Genomic DNA, 23,502 nt, shown 5'->3' on the forward strand with positions numbered 1-23,502 from the left:
ATCCACTCAGAATTATTGTACAAGGTGACATAATTCAACAACAACAATAAAGCAGCAGTCTTCTATCTATACTTAGTTTGATTGCACAACTAACCTGCTGTCTATAGCTCATAATATAGATCAGATTAAACATTTTAGAGTCCTGTTTTGGTTTTACGCTCCGTATATATATATATATATATATTTTAAATTTATTACTTAATATTAATGGGTTGTTTAATCCTGGACAACACCGGATGCTTAATTATCCTTCTTAATTGATGTTTCAATGTGTTTTAGTATTTAAATAGAATTTAAATGAATTTGATAACATATTTTATTTTTTGATCATATGCCTATTTTTATTACATTTTAAAACCACTTCTCTGTACTTTGTGTTTTATTACTTGACTAGCAGTTCAGTCTGGCTTTGCTCACACCATATGTACTGTTCATAACTTTATTTGCATATATATATATATATATATATATATATATATATATATATATATATATATATATAAATGTTTGACTCCTGTTCAGGTAACGTACATCTAAAATTTCAAGTGTTTAGACTCAACAGAGGAGTTCGGTAGAGTCTACAAAGGTCAAGTCTTTCAACTTTGACCTCTTGGCAGTCAAGTTTTCGCCCCAAAACTGATTAAAAAGCTTGCTGCATGTCTGAATACACTTTATGTAAAATTTCAAATGTTTAGACTAGAAATTGGTTGAGTAATTTGGTAGAGACCGCAAAGGTAAAAATCTTTAAAACTTTAACCCCAATTTTGACCTCTTAATATTTATTGTTTTGGGCTCAAATCAAATTAAAAAATTTAATCTATGTCCAAGTAATCTATATCTAAGATTTCATATGTTCATACCCAAAATTGGTGGAAGAGTTTGGTAGAGTTATCAAAGGTCAAATAGATGAACTTTGACCTCTTGATAGCCAAATTTTGTCCAAAAACTGATTAAAAAGATTTTTCCTAAATCTCAATACATTTATGTTAAATCTTGAGTCTGTAGACTGAAAATTGACAGAATAGTTTGGTAGGGAAATGTGTACACACACACAATTTCACTTTTATAGATATATAGATTTGCTTTTTCTACTGTTGATATCTCTAAAAATGATCAGGCATTATTACTTCATCTTTTCCCAGATAGTTTATTAATGCTGATGTCCTTATCTAAAAGTCTTGATACTGAAAATAAAATCATCTTTAGTTTTTTGACTCTGGAGATTGACCCCATAATTGCCAAATACAACAAATGAAAGACCAAATGTTGTTTAATTAACTCTTTTAATCCATCTGAATATTTGTTTATTTATATACCAGGGTGCCGATACACATTCAACAAGTCGAATTTTAGTGGCCATCATCAAGATGTGCTTTGATGCCAACGACTGGGAAACTCTCAATGAACACATTGTTTTATTGAGTAAGAAACGTGGACAAATCAAACAGGTGAGTCACATTCAACGTTTTTCAAATTATTTTCAGCGTTTGAAATATTAACAAAATTAATCAAATAAAAAAAAAAAAAAATTAGGAAATTATCTGATTTCAAGTTATTTAATAATTATTTTTCTTATAAGTATTTTCATAAAAAAGAAATATCCGTCCCAGGATAGATAAATTTCCCTGAGCAAAATGGTGTTGCATCACTTTTATGTCCCCTTACTAAGATTAAAATTGAGATGTAACGATATTAGACCATATGTCAATTTGATCAAAATCTAAAATTGAAGGCTTACTTTTAAAAAGTTTTAAAAAGAAATTGAAATTCAGGAAATCTTTAGTGGATCACAATAACTACAGATCAGATTCAATGCAAAAATGAAATATTCAAATGCCGAGTGTATCCATATTATGCCATTCTAAAAAGCCTTTTACGGAATGACCTATGGAACAAATTTGATTTTGTTTTTAGCCAGTAAAAATAGCTGCTAAGGGGACAAAATTTAAAAAAAAAATTGGAATTTGGCAGGCTTAAATCAATTTAAATTGCTCTTCTATGCATATGCAAACTGAAATTTGGAGAGTATTGATTGATATCTAATACATATTATTAAAATTTCACAAATATCGAAAGTATCTGAATGTTCATGATGATGTTCCATCAACTTTTTAGCTTCTTTGTATAAAACTACATTAAACTAAAGATAGTCTACATTACCACCCCTTACACCTAGCAGCTGTTTCAAAAGTCATAATAATCACTTAATTAGTTTAGAAATGAATACTATACATGTATATAAACATATGTATACCAAACTTTGATTTTGAGAACATTTTTTTAATCACTTTTACAAATTCTAATTTTCTTAATATACTTTCAGAAAAATTTTTCTCATTGAGATTTTTTTAGATAATGATCTAATATATATATATATATATATATATATATATATATATATATATACTAGCTGTACCCTGCCACGCGTTGCTGTGGCTCACATTGGCGCAATGGAAAAAGTTCCAAAATGAGAAAAAGCATGTTTCTTATAGGTTTAAATTTCCATGTTGCATGGGTACAGTTTTTGTTGTTTCATTTTCTTAGCTGATATAGAGATTTTCCGGTTTGGTGACTCTTGAATATGTAACATAAATTGTCCATGTGAAAAAACAGTCAGTGTGTAACTGTAAGGCCCACAATTGTAAAGATTGTTCCCTGTGCTTTGTTGATGGTTATTGCAAATGACAATAAAATTGGAAAGTGCAATTTGCTAAAGTGTAATGATGTATCCGGTGGAATCATAGGAATGCATGGAATGAAGATATATTCATCTGTGAAAGGTCCTGTTAAGATTGTTGTTTCTATGATATTGTTTGTTATTTTTTTTTACTGCAAGCTATGTGCCATTGCAAAACTTGGATTGGTTTATATTTCACAACATGATAATTAGTACACCAAGTTTCAGTTGCAATACATGCGGTGGCATCCCTGGCAAATATAACTGTTGGATAATTAACCACTTTATCTGCTTTCACAACAGTGTCGATGGATTTGTATTTGACTACCTCACTTGGAATTTTACATTGAATAATAGCGTTAAGTTCATGGGCATCTTTGTATTGACCTGCAAGAATAGCTCATTTACTCAGTCAAATGGAATTCTTATAATTTGAATATCTGCAAAAACCTTTTAAACTAACTATTCTTTTGATGAAATAAACAGAAATTACAGAAGTTAAAAGTCAAAGAATTTTGCCCTTAACTCTGATCAGCTGGCACTTTTTCGTACCCAATTTCCCACAAGTGATGCAAAAGTTTTTGTGCGGATCGAACAGTCTGCAACTGTACATGCATATTTTGAGTTAAGTTTAATGTCTTCACATGGAACAAAAAAGTAGAGTATTTGAGGCAAGCATTTATTTCATCTGCTGGTGTTGATTGAAGAAAAACAGGTAACATTTGTCTGAAATCTTCTGCAAGCAATATTACTGCATTCCCAAATAGTCTGACATTGCCACGCAAATCTTGCAAGGATCGACCAAGAGCCTCAAGTGATTTTTTGCGTACCATTGTGCATTCATCCTAAACAATAAGTTTGCATTTTTGCAATATTTTTCCCCATATTGGATGTTTTGGAGATGTCGAACATAAGATTTTTGAAAAATTGAATGTTTTAAAGTAGAATAAATAATTCTTCTACTTGGCAGCAAGGTCGCAGGTATTCCTCATGCAGCAAGGGCTAAAGCTATGTCATTTTGTTACCAAATGGCTGCCAAAATCAATTTAATTAGAAAGGTTTTACCAGTTACTTCTGGTGTTGTTCAAGGTAGCAGTAATTTCCAAATAACTTCTATTCTCACAGTCAGTAAATTAGGTGACTAAAATAGGATTTATCCATGTTTTGACAATGCCTTATTCACTGTAATTAATTTAGGAGACTAAAATAGGATGAGGGATTAGAGATGGACAGATAGAGAGGAAGATATATAGATAGAAAAGAGACAGTGAGAGGAAAATAGAGAAAGAGAAGGAGATAGAGAGATAAAAGGATTGATAGATAAACAGAGAGAGGGGGAGAGTTAGAAACAGAGAGGGATGAGACAGAGGGAGAGAGATAGAGGGAGTTAGAGAGAGAAAGGGGCTCAAAGAGAGATGGAGAGGGTGATATAGAGAGAAAGATAGATTGAGAGAGGGAAAGGGAGAGATGGATAAAGAGAGATATTAAGAGAGGAAGAGAGAGGGGGAGAGAAACAGAAGGTGAACTACACTTCACCGTTTTTTTCCTCGTTCAGTAGAGAAGAAATCTTTCGAGACTGAGGCAATTTTAATGTTTTGTTATTATCCGGAGTACCCCTTTTTTTTGGGGGGGGGGGCTAGATTTTCCTCGCATTAGAAACCGACCGGGTTATCTGTACTTTCACTTAACAAATTAATAAAAGAAAAACATATTGTAAAATTTGAATTTAACAGGAAAATACTATTTTAAAAAATAGCACGATAACATAAGTGCATAAGTGCCACTTTAGGTACTCCTTGGGCGTTGAGTTCCATGGCAACCAGCATAATTATTTAATGGTCGCTCCCTGAGCCCCCCCAGTCAAGGCTAATGCATGCGCACGTAACATTTTTTTTATTTACTGACGTTGGCTTAGTAACTAAACGATTTATTGATAATTTCGTAACCCTTAAACGCATGCCAGAAGATTTAAATTGGTTCATTATTGTTGTAATGAAAAAAAAAAAAGTTTAATTCAGCATAAAACCAAAAACACATTAATGATAAATGATTTATTATTCTATTCATTGAAATTTACTAATTTTTAAATAAAAAAGTAAAAAAAAAAAAAAGTTAATAAAAAAATGGTTGCTTATGTGCGCATAAAAAACTTCTTTTTTTTTTTTTTTTTTTAGATTAGGTCCACCTTATAATCACCCCCCCCCCAAACCTCCTCATCTTAAGAACAGCTTCCGGAATAAACACCACTTTTGGAGGGGGGGGGGCTATTTGCCAAATTTAACTGATATTTGTTGTCAGCATACTCACCCGAAAATACTATTAAAAAAAAAAGGGGGGGGGTTATCCTTTACGGAAATGGTCCTGACGTCCGCCTCGTTCTGAGTTCGGGGAGAGGCCGTTTGATGTAGGCGGTGTCGAGGCAGAAAATTACCCTAACCCTAAAATATGCGATATATCACAGACAGATGCTTTTACAAATATTGTGAAACAAATCACAGAATTTTACAGGGTTAACTAACCACGTGGAACTATTCTAATCATGTGGACTGTTTTTTTTGTAAAATTCCAATTATTTGAACTGTTGAATTAATTATCAAAAATTTGAACTGTTTATTTTTTTAAATTCTAATTATTTGAACTGTTTAAAATAAAAAAAAATAAAAATTCTAATTATTGGAACGGGTTTTTTTCTCCTTAAGTTAACAACTGGGCACTTTATTGAAGTCGATAAAAGTCGTCATTTAAAAAGAAATTTAAAATTAAATGTTTGTAAAAGTGAGAAATTCTTAATAAATATTTAGTAACATTTTTCGGTGCTAATGCAGAGAGTGATCCGCGCTATTTTTTAAATCGTGTTTTTTTTTTTTATTCAATTGCAAGGTTAAAGTACAGAATAGGTACAAAGCACCCTCCCCTCCCCATGTTAAGAATGGCTTTTTAAATAATAACGTTATTTCAGCATGGATCACTCTCTGCATGAGTACCCATTTTTCTTTTAATATTCATAAAAAGTAAAACTTTTTTCAAAATAAATAAATGTTTGTAAATGTGACAAATAATCGTTTAGTTACGGCAACGTCAGTAAATAAAATATGTTACGTGCGGGGTGAGGTGGGAGACTAAGGGAGCGACTATTATTTTTTTCTACTGGTCGCCATGGAACTCAACGCCCAAGAAGTACCAAAATGTAATTTTTTTGTCAAATAAATTTCAAGCAATTTTTGCAATAAATAATAGATAGCAACTTCGTTAATTTTACGACTCGCCCCAGCATATTATAAACACCCTAACTTCCCCATATTAAAACGGTTTTCGGAATGAACCTCCCCATATTAAGAACGGCTTTCGAGGTTTATGGAAGGGCGTTTTTTTTTTTTAACATGGGGGGGGGGTGTTAGGGTTTTTATAATACGTTGAGGCATGTCGTAAAAATGAAATAGTTTAGAAAAAGTTAAAACAAACTTTTTTATGTAAACAATGCCATGAAAAGAAACGAAACAATTAAAACGTAATGTTTCATGAGTGAAAAGCCTTAACATAAATAAAATTAAAAAATTGGTAAGTACATAAATGAATTTAAATTTTTAAAATATGGGATTATTATTTTTTTTTGTGTGTGTGTGTGTGTGCTAATGCAGAGAGTGATCCGCGCTATTTTTTTAAAATCGTTTTCCATGTTTAATTAAAGTTTATGATATGTTTTTATTCAATTGTAAAGTTAAAGTACAGAATAGGTACAAAACACCCTCCCTTCCCCATGTTAAGAATGGCTTTTTAAATAATAACATTATTTCAGCACGGATCACTCTCTGCATGAGTAAGTTTTTTTTTTTTACTTATCGAGTTAACAGAAAATGAAATCTTTCGTCAATTCGTGGCTGTGAAATGAATCGAACCCGAAGTTCAGTTTTATCAACAGAACAGATTCGCAGTAACGGTTAAAAAAATATATTTATTTTATTTAATATTTTAATTTTAATAATTCGCGAGGTAAATTTATTTTAATAACATAAAAACATACCTCGACTCTAAAAATGGGTTGTCTGAAAATTTCAAATAAATTGGTAATGTAGAAATATGCTTTTATTCGTTTAGAACGACTCAACTTTACATTTTTATCTATATATATATATATATATATATATATATAGCCTTGTCTGAGGAATGGTCTCTACCAGACTCCTTTGTCAATGTTTGGTCTAAAGACTTGAAACTTGATATATAGGGAATGACCTATGGAACAAATTTGATTTTGTCTTTAGCCAGTAAAAATAGCTGCTAAGGGGACAAAATTGAAAAAAAAAATTTAACTTGGCAAGCTTAAATCAATTTAAATTGCTCTTTTACGCATATGCATTTATAAGTTAAATAATGCTATTTTTTAACATTTTATATGTGTATGGACGTGACTCAGGGTAACGAGTGAGACTGGAGAGCTATGTTTTGGTTTCGATTCTAGCCAATGGCAGCCAAGTCATATTTTTTAAAAACTTTTGAAATTACGATTATATATTAGGTAGAACATAATAATCAATATTGGCTCTATAATAATAAATACAAAATCTGCATGAATTAAAATATATTTAAGTATATTTTACGACCAGGCGGCCTGCTATAAAAACAAAGATGCTACCATATCGAAACTATGCTCTGCAAAAAAAAAAAAAAAAAAATTAAACCAAAATAAATTATGTGTAATATTTAGGAAGAAAGATGAATTTTAAACATTATTTATAGTTAAATATTTTCAATTGTAAATTTCTGAGATTTAAAAGCATTTGAGGTTTCTGTATGCAACTAAAAATCTTATTAAATAAAAATATTTTTAATGAATGGAAAAATGTAATGAAAAAACAGATATTGAATCCCAGCACATTTGGAAGGAATTTTTTTTATATTTTAAAACTAGCTAAATTTTTAATTTATGAAAGATAAACTTTGCAAACAACAAAAGAAAAATGAAATCTTTATGAATTTTGATATCCTCTTTGCATTGTTAATAAATTCATTAAAGATGATTTCATTTCGGCATAAATTTTTTAATAATTTGCAGTTTTTGTATTTCAAAAATAACTTTAATTTATAAAGCTTTTTTAAAGAGAATAATTTTTAAAACTTCATTTTATTTTTTACACATCTCCAGAGTGAGTAAAATTTTTATTATTGCATTTTTAGTATTCAGAAGATATTAAATACATAAAACATTTTTTTAATGGAGAAAATATACACACATTCGAAATGTGCAAAAAATATAATGAAATAAAAATAGCAGTACTAATAATTAACATTTTTACACTTATGAAATCAGAGATTAATTTTCTAATTATTTTTCAATTTTTTAAGTTTATTATTCTAAAATAATAGTGCATATTTTTCTTTATTTTCAAATGTAAAGAAATCTAATAATTTAAAAAATTAAAATATACCTCTTTTTGATAGTGGATAAAAAGTAAGATACTTAATTCTCCAATTTCATAAATGCCTTTTATGAAAAAAATATTCCTTAAAAATAGTTTACTATGGTTTTATAAACTATTAAAAGTAAAGATGGTTTGTGGTTTTGTCCATTTTTTTTTTTCTTTTTTCTTTTTCTTTTTAAGACCATAAATCATGTTTGTGGAGCTATTTAAGTAATTAATATTTATAGAAATCGTTTCTTTTTCTTTCCACAGAGATTGGATATTAAACAACTTTTTGAAGTTAATATTTGAAATAGCAAATGCTTGAGTTAAAACATGAACAAAACTTCCATTTTTTTTTTTTTTTGTTGAAGAATCGATTTGAGTTTTGCAATAAATTGTTTAATTTTATTTGAAATATTTCAAATTGGGTCTTGATCTATCCTATTCCCATATTCTTTCTGTAGGCTGTTACAAAGATGATCCAAGAAGCCTGTTCTTATGTTGATAAAACCCCAAATCAAGAGATCAAATTGAAACTCATCGATACCCTGAGAACTGTCACGGCTGGCAAAGTAAGTCTTGCTTTTTACTTCAATTTCCTCTATCCTCTTTTATTACAAGAATAAAAAGGGAAAATTGCCTAAAATTAATTTATTAGAAAAATGAATTTTGTTACTATAAATTATCTCTAAAAAGAAATTGGTTGCTTATACAGATAGAGGTACAGATGAAAATTGCAGTTCAAAATAAATTAATAGAAAAACTCTTGTGTATAAGGCAATAATAGATATCTGCACAAAAAATTTAGAATTTTGATCTATATATATATATATATATATATATATATATATATATATATATATATATATATATATATATATAAGCAAAAGTGGCACTTGCGTTTTTGTATGTCCAAGAAAAGCTTTCTCTGGGAGGAGGGGCTCTCGAGAAGGTTACTATTTGTTAGAACTTTTTATATACTCCCTAGATTATAATATCTACGATTTGTGAACGGACATTGTATCTACATTTATTTACATTGACTTTTAAAAAATTCATGCTATTTCGCCGTTTCACATGTTTGTTTGTCTTTTTTGTATAAATAAAGTGAGACTCAACAAAGCAAAGCTGTCAGTAAATTTCACCTATCTTGGAGAGAAAGAAATCAATCACTAACGCCCCATCCCCCACCCACAAAATTTTCTTTTCTCCATTTCCTCCCATCTAGAGAGCATCCCCACTTAGAGACTGGCCTGCAAGAGCTCAGGTTCCTTTACGAACTGAAGTGAAACAGGTGGTCTATCAACTAGACGGGGCTGGGAGGATCCTACAAACCACTTTTGTATTTTTTCTTCCCCCAGCCCTCGACAGAAATGAATTATTGTATCATCATTATTGTTTTTGTTTTTACATGTAAATAAAAAATGTTTTAGACAATTGGGTTCTAAGTAGGACGTCCCCAGTATGAAAGGGTAAATGCGGTAGTATGGTGAAAGAAGATACCAGCTAAGACAAACTTTTTTTAGTTCTGGAGTGACAAGGATGACCAACGACACCCATTTTTCTCCCCCTTTTGAGTTGGCCTTGTGCCTAAGTTTTTTGTTCAGTTGGAACTTACATTGTAATTTTAGCTTGAATAAAGAATTTAATATCTCAAAGTGTAGTATCTGTTCCGGCAGATTCTGCACTAAAAGACCATTGCCCTTGGGGCAATCGTTTCAGGTCCATGTAGGGGCAATCCTATATACCAGCTCCCTCTCCCTCCTCTTGGGAAAGCTGGTCACGGCTACCAAGAGAGTAGGCCAGTGAACATGACAGCGTGACGTCATTTCCAGATCAAAATGTAGGTATAGAAAGTTTCTGGTGTTCAACCACGTGGCCATAAAAAATATTTTGGTTGCCTTAGATTGTGCATGCTTTTTATTCTCCTAAAGAGAAAAACAATTCTCCATTTGGATAATTATATAATTGCAATTATAATAATTGCACATTGGGATAATTTTAATCTAACAAAATATAACAGTAAGTGGGTTGTTTCTGAATTTTTATATCTATCGAAGGAAGTTGAATATTTCTTTTTATTTATTTTTTTAAACTGCAAAACACAATTTTTATATGAGAATATTTTTCAACCTGTTTTTTTAATAATAAATAAAACTTTTCATTGAGTATTTCCAAATATTTTAAAGTTAGAAGCATTTTTCATTACAGTTCAAAAAAAAAAATTTTTTTTAACTAAAAAATTGATAAATTCAATATTTCAGCATCGAGCATAATTTATTTTTTTAAAATATATTTAAAACTTAAAAGTTTTTGTTTTTTTGTTTTATAACATTTTATCTGTAAATAATTTACATGACTGAAATGGGAAATGAAATCGAAAATTTTCACTTCTCTTGAACACATTCACTTTATTCTTTAAATTCTTTATTCTCTCAAACACTTTATTCATATGAAAGTTTCTGGTGTTCAACCACGTGGCCATAAAAAATATTTTGGTTGCCTTAGATTGTGCATGCTTTTTATTCTCCTAAAGAGAAAAACAATTCTCCATTTGGATAATTATATAATTGCATCTTCATCTTCAAAATTCATTAACTAATCAGTTTTAATTAAAGTTTGGATATGAATCAAAAATAAAGAGTACATTAAATTTTAGTTAACATATTTTCTTGTGTTTTATCTTATAAATATTGTTTGGTATTTGTGCTGTGAACTTACCATGCTGAAATAATAATGTTATTTAGAAAGCCATTCTTAATAGGGAGAGGCTTTCTAACTATTCTGCACTTTCACCTAACAATTTAATGAAAAAAAAAAAAAGATACCATAAAATTTAACTTGAAAATCCTATCTAAAATGGATCCTGGATATGACGTTAAACTATATCCGATGGTGAGGCCCCAGCTTGCATGCTTTGGGGAGTGTGAAGTCACCCTTTAATTGCCATTGCTCCTAGGTTCACTCTGACCCGGAATGGTAGTACCTGTTAGGGTCCCAACTATGGGTTAAATAGAAACCAACTTGGAAAACAAATATATATTAAAGAATTTTTTTCAAAATAACTGGATTTGGCATTAAATAACCTGAAAAGGGTTGATATAAACAAAAACAACCAACCAACCAACCAACCCTAAAAAGCACATATGCAAAAGGTTTTCATGAGTTTATTTAATCACGAAAACTTTTTTGAAGGCAAAAAAAAAAAAAAAAAGGCTAAAAGCATTATTTGAATATATATATATGCAAAGATAAATGCAACAAAAAATAAAAATATTTAGTGTGGGAAATAATAAAAATAAATTAAAATGAAAATAAAATACAAACAAGTACGAAATAAAAATATAAATCCAATTGAATTAAAGAAATAAAAAAAATTTGAAAAATAAATGCACGCTCGATTACAAAAAAATGAAAACCCGTTTATGCGGGGTCCATGTTCCTCTTGAAGTGCCAAAAAATACTGTAGATGACCTCGACTGGCGCCACACCAACTAGTTGTGAAGGGTCAGAGAGAATGGAAAACCTGAGGTGAGATAGTACTAACCAGATCTCCACTGGAAGTGTCCAGTTCAAATCTGGTACCTTGGGGAGGCATTTAGTCACCCAAACCCCAGCAACGACTGTAAAAGAGTAATAAAAATGCAAGAGAGTTATGTGCTCAGTCTGTTAAATCCAAAGTAGCTGAGCAGCGGCTTGGTTCGCAGCAGTTTTAGCAAATAGCAAACAGGATCATCAATGGACCTGAGGTCATTTCGTCAGCATCAGACAGAGCCAAACTATTTGCCAAGAACTTTGCAGCTAATTCTACCCTATGCGACCAAGGCGATCCACCCCCTGTATTTCCTCCTATAACAGACAACACGCTATGCGACATACAAATATCTGTGCATGATGTTGCAAAGCTAATCAAGAACCTTAATTCCAGTAAAGTGACTGGCCCTGACGGCATTCCAATTATGGTGTTGAAAAAGCTTCAACCAGAACTTGCCCCCATACTTAGAAAACTGTTTAAGCGTTGTCTTAAGGAGAATTGTTTCCCTTCCCAACACCCCGGGAAAACCTCATCAGTATGCCTTGTATTTAAGAATTAAGGTGATAAGTCATCTCCCTCTCGGTACAGACCAATAAGTCTCCTGTGCATCATGAGTAAGTTGCTAAGTTGCTGGAATCCATATTAAATAAAGAAGTAGTCAACCACCTCAGCAGAAACAACCTTCTTAGTGACATGCAATATGGTTTCCGTTCTGCTAGATCTATAGCAGATGTGCTAACAGTTATATTTCATAGAATTAGTGAATCTCTTGACAAAGGCTTCCTTTCTAGGGCAATTGCTCTTGACATATCAAAGGCCTTTGATAAGGTATAGCATAAAGGCTTACTTCACAAGATTTCCAGCTACGGTATAACTGGAAATGTTTCCTCAATTATTAAATCATTTCTCTCTGAGAGGCTCATAAGAGTAATGGTTGATGTGCAGAAATCAGAAGCCCACAGTATGAATGCTGGAGTTCCTCAGGGGTCCATCCTGGGCCTAACTCTCTTCCTGATCTACATCAATGATATCTCAAAACACATACTTAGATCATTCGTTGACATTTATGCTGATGACACTACCATCTATGGCAACACATCAAAGGCCATAAATGACAAAGTTTTCTCTGATTCTCTCTCTGATCTTGAGTGCATGGTACAGTGGGGGAAGAGGTGGCTGGTTACTTTTAATGCATCTAAAACCAAGCTTTTATCTTTACATCATCAACGCTCTGATCCTCATCTGGCATCAATTGAAATGGATGACTCTCGTCTTGGTGAGGCTCCATGTTTTGACAAGCTTCTGAGCTTGACCTTTACTCTTGATCTGAAATGAAACACGTACATCAAATCTGTTGCCAAGGTCGCTGGAAAAATAGTGGGATTCTTCTACCGCTCCAGTAGATATCTTATTGCTGATGCAATTCTCTATCTATATAAAAGCCAAATGCGTCAAAGGATAGAGTACTGCTGTCATATCTGGGCAGGAGCTGCTAGAAAGGACTTATTCTGCCTTGACAGAGTACAAAATAGACTTTGTAGCTTTTTTTTTTTTTTTTAATTTTTTTTTATTACATTTTCACCCCAAACAAGGCACATTGCCACTTTGATGTAGGGGGCTACTATCAGGGACTTGAGTTGCAGGTGTACTATGTAGGAAGTTTAGCAACAAGATGTCTGTTCACATTACACTTGAACTTCTGCATGTCAGTACAGTTGGGGAAGCAGGAAACTGGAAGAGAATTCTGAAGTCCTGCAGTTCTGGGGAAGAACCTATTAGAATAGAAGGCTTTCTTACATATAGAGATCTCAACTGTGTAGGGGTGGAACTTCGCTGTTTGTTGGGGGGTATTTTCATCGAGAGGATACAAAGGCTTCATCATTGAAATACTTGTAAAACAGGCAGAGGGATGTAACATTTTGTCTATGGGACAGGGGCTGAAGCTTAGATGACAGTTCAAGACCTATTAGGTTGGCGACTCTCTTTTGGACTCTGTCCAGGAGTGAAAGACTAGTAGCAGATACACCAGCCCAAATGTGACAGCAGTACTCCATACATGGGTGAATGGTGGCTTTGTAGAGGTACAGGATACTTTCCGGCGTAAGTAACTTTCTAGCACGGGGATGCCCTTTTCTCTTCCCTGCAACCTCTCTCCCACAGAAGAGAGGTTGCGAGCCTGTCATTGTTTTATCATTATTTCCATGGCAAGTGCTCATCTGAGCTCCAATCTCTGGTCCTCCCTCGCCAATCTTTCACGAAAAACACCTGTCTAGCTGAAACTACTGTCATTAATTTTCCCCACGCTTTATCTGTGCCAAAACCAAAATGTAGAGTCCATGAACAAAGCTTCTCTCTTAGAAGTGCATGCCTGTGGAACTCTCTTCCAGTTGCCTGTTTCCCACGTGACTACAACTTTGATGTTTTCGAGCCCAACATAAATTCCTGATAAACTGCCTCCTTAAGTGATCTCATTTATCAAACCTCCATTACTAACGATTACTACGATATTATCCCATTGATTACTGTACACTGAATAATCCTTATCCTCAAGTGGCCTCCGGGCCTTGATAAGTGGTGACTCCTATGTAAACAAAAACAAAAAAAGAAAACCCAGAAAACCAAATGTAATTTCTGTATTAAAAGTAATAGTTATTTAAATATTTCAACATATAATCTTCTGGGGGAAAATCCAACTCCCCAATAAGGGGCACTCTGTATAGAAACAAAAATAAAAATTGTCTCAGTCATGAAGGATTTCTCCTCCACCGGCCGATGACAGAAAAGGTGAATTGTAGCACCAGAACAGATACTACTACACTGTGATCTTGTTCCGAAGGCTAAGAATTGTTTGTGTTTTATGTTTCTTTGTTTGTCTGTTCCCTAAATTTATAATTCAGTTTATCAGTATTTGATTGTATATTGCTTTAAAATTACATGATTTTACATAATATTAATATTTTATATTGAATAAAGTTCAGTTTCATTATTAATCAAATTGGGTTCCTTTCTTTTCTTTTTTAACATGTTTTAATGCTCTTTTTAAAAATGCCATCTTATAGTATCGACAGTAACAGTTCAACAAATCTTACCTATATTGCCTGCAGGCATTTTTTAGTTAACAAACTTTCTATATCTTGGTAGCTGTGAGCTGGTCCCCTTTTCCTCTTCCCCTCCCCCTCTCCACCTTAAAAAAACTGGCTTGTGCCTAATTTGCTCTCGTGGGGAAGCAAATGAATACAGCCATCAGTAGCCCTTTGTGGACGCTTTAACAAAGATCAAAGTGTAGTTCTAGAGTAACAAGGATGATCAACAACCCCCAGCTCCCCCTTTTTGAGTTGACCTTGTGCCTAAGTTTTTTGTTCATGTTAATTTTTGCCTGAATAAGATTTAATATCTAAAAGTGTAGTATCTGTTCTGGCAGATGCTGCACTAAAAGACCATTGCCCTTGAGGCAATCAGTTTCTGCTCCATGTAGGGGCAACCCTATATACCAAGAGGCAGCACTACCAGATCCCCCTCCCTTCCTCTCGGGGGAGCTGGTCCTCCCCCTCTCCACATTAAAAAACGGCCTTGTGCCTAATTTGCTCTCGTAGGGAAGCAAATAAATACAGCTGTCAGTGGCCTTCCGTAGCCACTCCAACAAAGATCAAAGTGTAGTATCTTTCTGGCAGATGCTGCACTAAAAGACCATTGCCCTTGAGGCAATCAGTTTCTGGTCCATGTAGGGGCAACCCTATATACCAAGAGGCAGCACTACCAGATCCCCCTCCCTTCCTCTCGGGGGAGCTGGTCCTCCCCCTCTCCACATTAAAAAACGGCCTTGTGCCTAATTTGCTCTCGTAGGGAAGCAAATAAATACAGCTGTCTGTGGCCTTCCGTAGCCACTCCAACAAAGATCAAAGTGTAGTATCTTTCTGGCAGATGCTGCACTAAAAGACTGTTGCCCTTGAGGCAATCAGTTTCTGGTCCATGTAGGGGCAACCCTATATACCAAGAGGCAGCACTACCAGCTCCCCATCCCTTCCTCTTGGGGGAGCTGGTTTCCCTTTATTTTCCTCCTCCCCTCTCTTCACATTAAAAAACGGCCTTATGCTTAATTTGCTTTCGTGGGGAAGCAAATAAATACAGCCATCAGCGGCCTTTCCTGTCGGGACGTTTTGAAAGCAAATTACCTTTGATCAATGTGGGGAAAACTCTTCATATCAGACAATTGCTATTCATTTAAGAGATCCCCCTTTTTTGGGGGAGCTTGGTTTCCTCAACATCGTGGGGAAACAAATAAATGGAATGGCCGAAAGCTGAACCGGCCTTCAGCCAACTCATTCACTTTGCAAGTCAGCTCTTTGATTGATATCGCTAAATTTGAACGCTTTTTACTTCCTATGGCTTCGTAGCGTAGCGGTAAGATGTCACGTTTTCTTTCACTTTTTTTTTCCGCCTTCACATCGCACAGTGGGCTTAATTGGAGGGTTCAAGCGGACATTTACCTATGTATACCTATAATGTAAGCAGTTAGTTTTTTTAGCTCTTTGAGTTCATTTTTGACATCAAATAGGGTGGTATACCATGGTAGGATGTTGGAAAGCCAATATTCAACATAAAAATCCTTTTAAGAGGCCAAGCACCAAAACATCATACATTTGCTGGCAGACAAAATTTAGGCATTTATGGACAAATTTTAAATGCCTGTGTCTTTAAAACTATTAAAGCTAAGAAGATAAATGAGATCTCTATTTGATACTGCATAAAACAAACTTTTCAAATATTCAGTTAGAATGAGAAAATACACTACTAAAAGGTTACACAATGAAAAAACTAATTCAATGTATCAGATAATTCAACATGCATCATCATCATCATCAAAAAGCACAACAGACTCGTATTCATTTTTGCAACCATGAAATGCAGTTTTAAGCTGTTCACAACTTCTAATGCTGTGACCTAATGACTTGCAATGTCTGCAGTTTAAATGTTCTCTTGTCTTCATAACAATGGGATCACTTCTGTCCCAGAGACTGTTAATACAATCTGATAGTTTGTCTTTCGAGACTTGTTTATCCGATACTGACATAGGAACTTATTTGCCTCAATGCCAGATTCTGTATAGTTGAGCAGACCAATGTTGCCATTTTCTGCAATTAACTCAGCACTGTGCCCTAAAACAACATGAGCACCGAGTGATATCAATCCATGGAATTGAACCAACATGGAGCTATGTAGTGCGACAAAATTCTTTGCACTCATCAATTTTCACTTTCCTGTGTGAGTTAATGATGATTAAATGACAGCGACGTGCAGTAGCAGTTGATTAATTTTGGCTCTTAATTCACTACTATTGATTCTTTGGGCGAGCAGTTTTCAATTGGATCTTGTTGAGTTTGTGGAATGCGGGCAACTGAAGTGATGCAGACAATTGGGCAGATGTAAGTTGCAAGCACTGGAGGTAATGGTACTTCGCGCTTTTGTATGGAGTTGCAAATTTTTGTACTGTTGGCATCTGCTCCTTAAATTTCAACAGTTTGCCATATGATGGAAGAACATCAGCTCCAGCATCTTTCAAGAGTAAACGGATGTCTGTGTAAATCCGTTTGGTCATTTTGCCACTCTCATAGATGGCAAATGTAACCTCCAATGAAACATGTCCGTCTTGGATGGCGTCATTGCATAGGATAAAGCATCCCACTTTAGCAATCTCTTTGTTTTGAAGGTTTTTGTTCTTCAGACCGAAGGCAAACATTTTTGCGGGGAAAGTGTTCTGTGCTTGAGCAGCAGCTTTGTTCGAATCCATAGTCGCTCAGCCGTCGGTGTTGTTGACGGTTACTGACTTCCTCCAAAGGACGCTTTACCTTCAGTACATAGATGTGACGTTGGAGTACTACCTTCTCATTAAATGACGTGGATGAACGATTCTTCTTTTGCTGCTGCTGAAAATTTTTGAACACAACTTTGATGTCAGATAGAAGTTTATCGCTAGGTGGAACCTCTAGCTTGGATGTTTCACAACTTCATTGAAGTCTGGCTCTTTGTCGAATCGAGACCTCTTGCAGTCCTTTCAAATCTCAATGTGAGCAATGTTTATCATGTCATTAATTATGATGTGCATTTAAAAGAAAATGTGAGAAAAATGGGAATATTTAATTATAATGGATAAATTTTGAAAAAAATCAGAAAAATTTTCTGGTTTATGACCAATATTTGATTGAAAATAGCTTAAAAAAGGGCAAAAATCAGGATTTTCCAGAAAACAGTGTAGTTTCATGGTTTTCTGATGCCAGATTTGGATTCTGCACCCTAAAAACATTTGAAAAGTGGTCTGCATGATGAAATTTGAGTAAGAATGGTAAAAACATTATCTGGATTTATGATTTAAACAGTCATTGTGGGTTGTCCAAAATTACGGAAAAATGGGCAAGTTAAAAATTTTTTCAGTATGTTAGAATTAAAATGGTTCCTGAGAGTGATTTTTTTCACCCAATTGGATTATGATAGCTTTCTATGTCTAGATTCTTATTTCTGAAGGATGAGAAATTTCATCTCCGGGCTTTTTTGCAATCTTTCGTCAAAATATACTGGCCGGGATCAAATTTTGGGCTTTTTTTCATGGAAACAAATGCTCATTTTTATTGTAAATTTTTTGAAAAAATCCAAAAAAAAACAGGTAAAAAATTTGTTGATATGTTCCATTTTTATAATGAAGTAAATTTAGGGCATTTGGCATTATCTAAGGGGCTTATAGGACATAGTTAGGTGTTTCTGGAAGAAATTTTGAGCAATTCTTCAGGTGCACCCAAACTTACTCCTTGGTAAAATCACTGCAGTCACAATTTCGCAAAAATTCGAAATTCGTGAACTTCAAACGGGTATATCTTGAGAAATAATTGGAGTTAGAAGACAAATGAATCCATTTTTTGCAACCTCAGACTCTGAGCTATTCAAATATATAGGTTTCATAATGATTTTAGGAAGTAGTTAAAAATCCATATGTCCGCTTGCCAGCCAACTGTGCATCGTGGGTTCGAGCCTGCCTTCCTACTAACACTTTTTTTTTTTTTTTTGTGCTCAACACACACCTCCAAACACCTGGGTAATGCCGGGTACCCCGCTGGTTAAAAATAAAATTCAATTTCATCGTATTTTGCTGATCCATCATTGATAAGAGCAGAAATTCCATAACTCGGGGAGAGATAAATCAGTCTCAATTAATCAAATAATCATGAAATATGAAAACTGATTTTCCTCTTTAATAAATAAAGATCTGATCATAGATAGATTAGTTTGTAAACCAATTTCTTAAAGCCATCCAACACATGCCAGCATATAAAAAAACGATGTTAAACTGCATATGTTGATATTTAGAGATTAATTCTTTTAAAATCTGATTACATCAAAGAATTCTGTTAAACTTGATATTTTTAATTTCTTCAAAGTAGATTTTTTCAATGTATAAAAAAATTCCATGAAGCTTTGAGATTACTAATGCATTAATCATAATTAATTTTTGAATGACTATGAAAATTTTCATTACCATTCAATTTCTCTTGTAATAGCCATCTGGTGGAATTGTAAGTTTTAGAACCTTTAACATTCAACAGAAAATATTTGTTTCAAGTTTGTAATTTATAACATTAACTGTAATAATGGGTTAAGATTTAAAGTTAATGTTATTCTTGGGTTACAAAATTTAAATTGCTTAGAAATTTAAAGATATCCTCCACCCACACACACACGTATGTTTTGTATGCCAGAATATTGTCGAGAATATAGATATTATGTAATGGTTAACTCCTATTTTGCAGTTGTCAGCCGCAAAATGATTTTGATGTTAGTTTTTGCAAAGACAGCATCTGGTATTTTCAACTGGTTACCCATCTGTTACTGACCAGACTCAACATCACTTAACATTCTTGATATAATAAGAACATGCGGTATTATAATTAATTGTTAAATTTAGGAGTAATTTTGGTTCTTATTTAGAATTTGACTTAATTAAAAACCGAAAATACAGACAAATCTTTATGATGTACGTACCTATCACAGAATGAAGATGTCATATTCCAAAAATCATGTAAACTGAGTAGGTTTTAGACTTTTTTTTTCTTTCTTTTTGTTCAGATTTATGTTGAAATTGAGAGAGCTCGTCTCACACGTATTTTGGCTAAAATCAAAGAGGATGAAGGCAACATCAATGAAGCTGCCAATATTTTGCAGGAACTTCAGGTAAATTTTGAGTTTTAACTTGTGATAAAATTTCTATAAATTTAACAAAATGAAAGTAATTTAAATAACTTTAATGATTTTTTAAATGAAAAGTTTTTGTCTTTGTAAGTTCATTGGATACTAACTGAATTGCATGTTTATACTGGGTGGGAAATCATCACTATCATATTTCTGATTTGTATCTGCATCATGCATTTCGACAACATTGCTTCTTCCTAACTTCAATGAATGTTGGTATGTGCAGTTTTATTTTTCCCACACAAAAAACAAAAAGCAGTGAAACCTTTCCACCTTTAACTCTTGGTTCCTTCTCTCCAAAAAACAGATGGAAAAATAAAACAATTAAAAATAGCTCACCTTTGGGCAATCAAGAAAAATGCACAATTTTTTGAAAAAAAAAAAAAAGTTTGGCGTTTAACAAAACTCAAAATATTGAATTTCAAGTAAAACCAATGATATCTACATAATTGTCATGTCACCATAATGAACATATCCAAACATTATGAAAAATGATGAGGTAGAAAATTATTTTTTGATGAAAAAAGTTTTTGAAGACAATTAGCGAAAAATTGAGTTTTGCTAAAAAAGAAAAAAGAAACCAGAGAGTGCTAATTGTAACAAGAGAGATAAATATTTTCTGAAAACTTTTAAAAAATTAGCAAAATTCAATTTTTGCTAATGATCTATGAAAACTGTTTTCATTAATAATTAATTTTCTCCTTTATTGTTTTTTATAATTTTTGGATATATTCATTACTGCAACATGACAATTAAGTAGATTTTCACTCTAATAATGAAGAAGCACCAAAAGTTGTTCGCTAAGCATCCAGAAAGCTATGTGTACCAAAACTAAAAAATCTCTGTAAGTATTGAAATTCTTAGATGACTATTTTGCACAAGCACTAAATGACCTCCCTATGATTTATTACATTTGTATTTTTTTCAAAACATTTCTTTTACTAAAGAAAACATAACACTTTGTAATTTTTTATAGAAAATTAATGTTCTTATTTGCTCATAAGAGGAAACAAATTTATGAGAATATTTTTTTGTTTAAAAAATTTATTTCTGAAAGTATCATAAGAATGGATTGGCAGCTTAAAATATAAAATGAAATGAAAAAACAGTGCTGTTTCTATTTGCTGTGTAGCATTTGAAAGTGATTGTCCATCTCGTTTAAATGCATCTAACCAGTATGTGTCATCTCCAACTGATTAAAAATAATTAGCAGATTCTACAGTTTGGATTTATGAGAAATAGCCTCTTATATGTTGGACTCGAAAATAGTAATTTGTTTTTTGTGTGTTTTTAAAACTTTTTTGACAGGTTGAGACGTTTGGCTCGATGGACAAAAAAGAGAAAGTGGAATTCATTCTGGAGCAGATGAGACTTTGCCTGGCCAAGAAAGATTACATTCGTACTCAGATCATTAGCAAAAAGATCAACACTAAATTCTTTGACGATGCCAGCACTACAGTAAGCCCATTTTTTATTTCCCTTTGTTTTACTTCTATCAGTTTCTAGGTGATATAAAAAACAAATTATCTATTTTTTTATTTTAACATTTTTTTTTTACTGGTTTCTATCTTTTAGAAGTGTTTTACTTTTTAAATTAACTATTGATTGTAATCTTAAATTTCTCAATTTTGGTAAAATGAGTTGGAATGGGTAACCATTTCCTTTTTATTTATATATATAAAAGATTGACATTGAGAATGCTTTGGAGTTAAAATCAAGTTAACAACAGGGAGAAAACTTGTTTACCTCTTTTCAAAGAAATTGAAAGGACAATGTAGCTCACACGAAGACAAAAAATGAAAAAAAAATGGCCGAAAGAATGCATGCATAAACGTGTGTAAAAAAATATATATATATAAGTGAAAAAGAATAATCAAGAAAGAACTAATAGAAAGAAATAGACAAAAGTATATGAAAAAAAAAAGAAAAGAACTACAAACTTTCACATGCAAAAAAAAAAAAAATAGGCGATCATTTGTGAAAAAAACGACAGAGGAAACAAAGAAAACACAGACTAATAGTTAAAACATGCAAAGGTGAGTGTGCGTGACTTTTTTTTTTCTTTTTTAAACTCTACACAAAGGAAAAACAAAATTGGGCTTTTCCTCCATTTTGTAATATTTTTTTTATTTTTGCTTCTAAAAAATTGGTTACATGTGCGATTCACTAAGAGAGATGTATGGTAATAAAGGTAGCATTGGTCGGGTGTTGGTGACTGATAGTGAAAAGAGGAGAGCTAGAGAGGAAAGAGGGAGTTGGGTTGCGTACACAGAAGTACTTTCTGTGACAAGAGAGTTGAATAGTCTTGTTGGAAAAATCCCTGGCGATTTTGAAGGTATGTATGGAATAAATGGCTGTGGTGATAGGAATATAGAAGGATATAAGTAATTTTAGAATTTGGTTTTTGCAATGGACATGTTGGTTGCAAACATTTTTTTTTTAGGAAAAAAGGAACCAGTTCTCATTATGTATGAAACTGGTACAGCAAAGATTCTGGTAGAATATCTGTTGGTTAGGAAAAGTAAAAACTTTTGAATGACATGAAAGTGATATTTTTAAACACAGCACAAACCGGTTATTTACAACTGTATGCTGAATAAAGCTCATCAAGTAAAGAAAGTTTATTTCCAGGAGAAAGGTATGAAGAATACGTGAAATAAGTATTTAGAGTCCAAATGATGACATTTTTGTTTACCATATCCATTTTAGAAAGTACAGAAGAGCAGTCGAACGTGCTGTGGGAGATAACCAACTGGATTTGTGAGTGAATAAAAGGATTCCAAAGGTATAGGATGATATTGTGGTGAAATGAGGAAGTTAAAAAGTGTATCGAAGAAAAGTGGAAATGAAGGAACCAATGGATAAAAGGGTTAGTGAATAAGGAAGTGTGTATCTTGAAGGAAAGAGGAAAGCAAAATGAGTGATATACAAAGACAAGGAAATTGAGCAAATTTCCAAATATGTTATAAAGGGATGATCAAAAGAATGAAATATTCAGTATAACTAAACAAGTGGAAACGAAAGAATGCAGGTATTGTTGGAGAGTAATGCATTTGAAAATGACTAGCAACAAATGAACAGGACAAATGGAATGCTAGGAAATGTGATTATGAGAACTTATTGAATACAAAGTTTCCATTGTTCAAAAAATAACTACAAGTAATAGAAGCCGCATTGGATCCAGTTATAAGAACTGAAAATGAAACGGCATGAGAAGCAGTGAGCATAATGAAGAGTAAGGCTTTTTTGCAGAAATATTGAAAACTGAGTGAAAGAGGTATTGAGATGATTGTACAAATCAGATCATAAAAGAGATTATCCTAAAAAACTGGGAATTTAGTGCAATTGTGAATTGTTAAAACGGTAAATAGGAATCTCTAGATAGAAGTAATTACAAAGACTTACAGTTGATAGATCGGGTCCTGAAAGTGAGTAAGAGAATAATTAAGCAGCAAATAAGTCAGATAAGCATAAATGAAATGCAATTAGGTTTTATGCCTGCGTAATGTACCACTGGTGTTACATTTAATGACAAATGCAAGAGAAATACCTTGGTAAGGAGCTATATCTTGCCTTTGTTGATCTGAAGAAAGCTTTTGACAGTGTGCCAAGAGAGATTTTCTGGCGGACTAAGTGTAAACAATGTACAGAAA

At 32.9% G+C, this 23,502-nt stretch overlaps 1 protein-coding gene across 1 annotated transcript in view; it reads left to right on the forward strand.

The window, feature by feature from the left end:
• LOC145303522 (26S proteasome non-ATPase regulatory subunit 12-like) overlaps positions 1 to 23,502 on the forward strand; it is a 58,499-nt gene that overhangs the window by 24,735 nt on the left and 10,262 nt on the right. The window contains exons 4-7 of the mRNA XM_080144967.1: positions 1,320 to 1,448; positions 8,544 to 8,651; positions 19,727 to 19,831; positions 21,158 to 21,307. Coding sequence (XP_080001093.1) covers positions 1,320 to 1,448; positions 8,544 to 8,651; positions 19,727 to 19,831; positions 21,158 to 21,307 — 492 coding nt within the window. The remainder of the gene's footprint in view (positions 1 to 1,319; positions 1,449 to 8,543; positions 8,652 to 19,726; positions 19,832 to 21,157; positions 21,308 to 23,502) is intronic.

This window comes from Euprymna scolopes, chromosome 19, assembly GCF_053919585.1.
Source record: "Euprymna scolopes isolate OS-2025 chromosome 19, ASM5391958v1, whole genome shotgun sequence".
NCBI classification, from domain to species: domain Eukaryota; kingdom Metazoa; phylum Mollusca; class Cephalopoda; order Sepiida; family Sepiolidae; genus Euprymna; species Euprymna scolopes.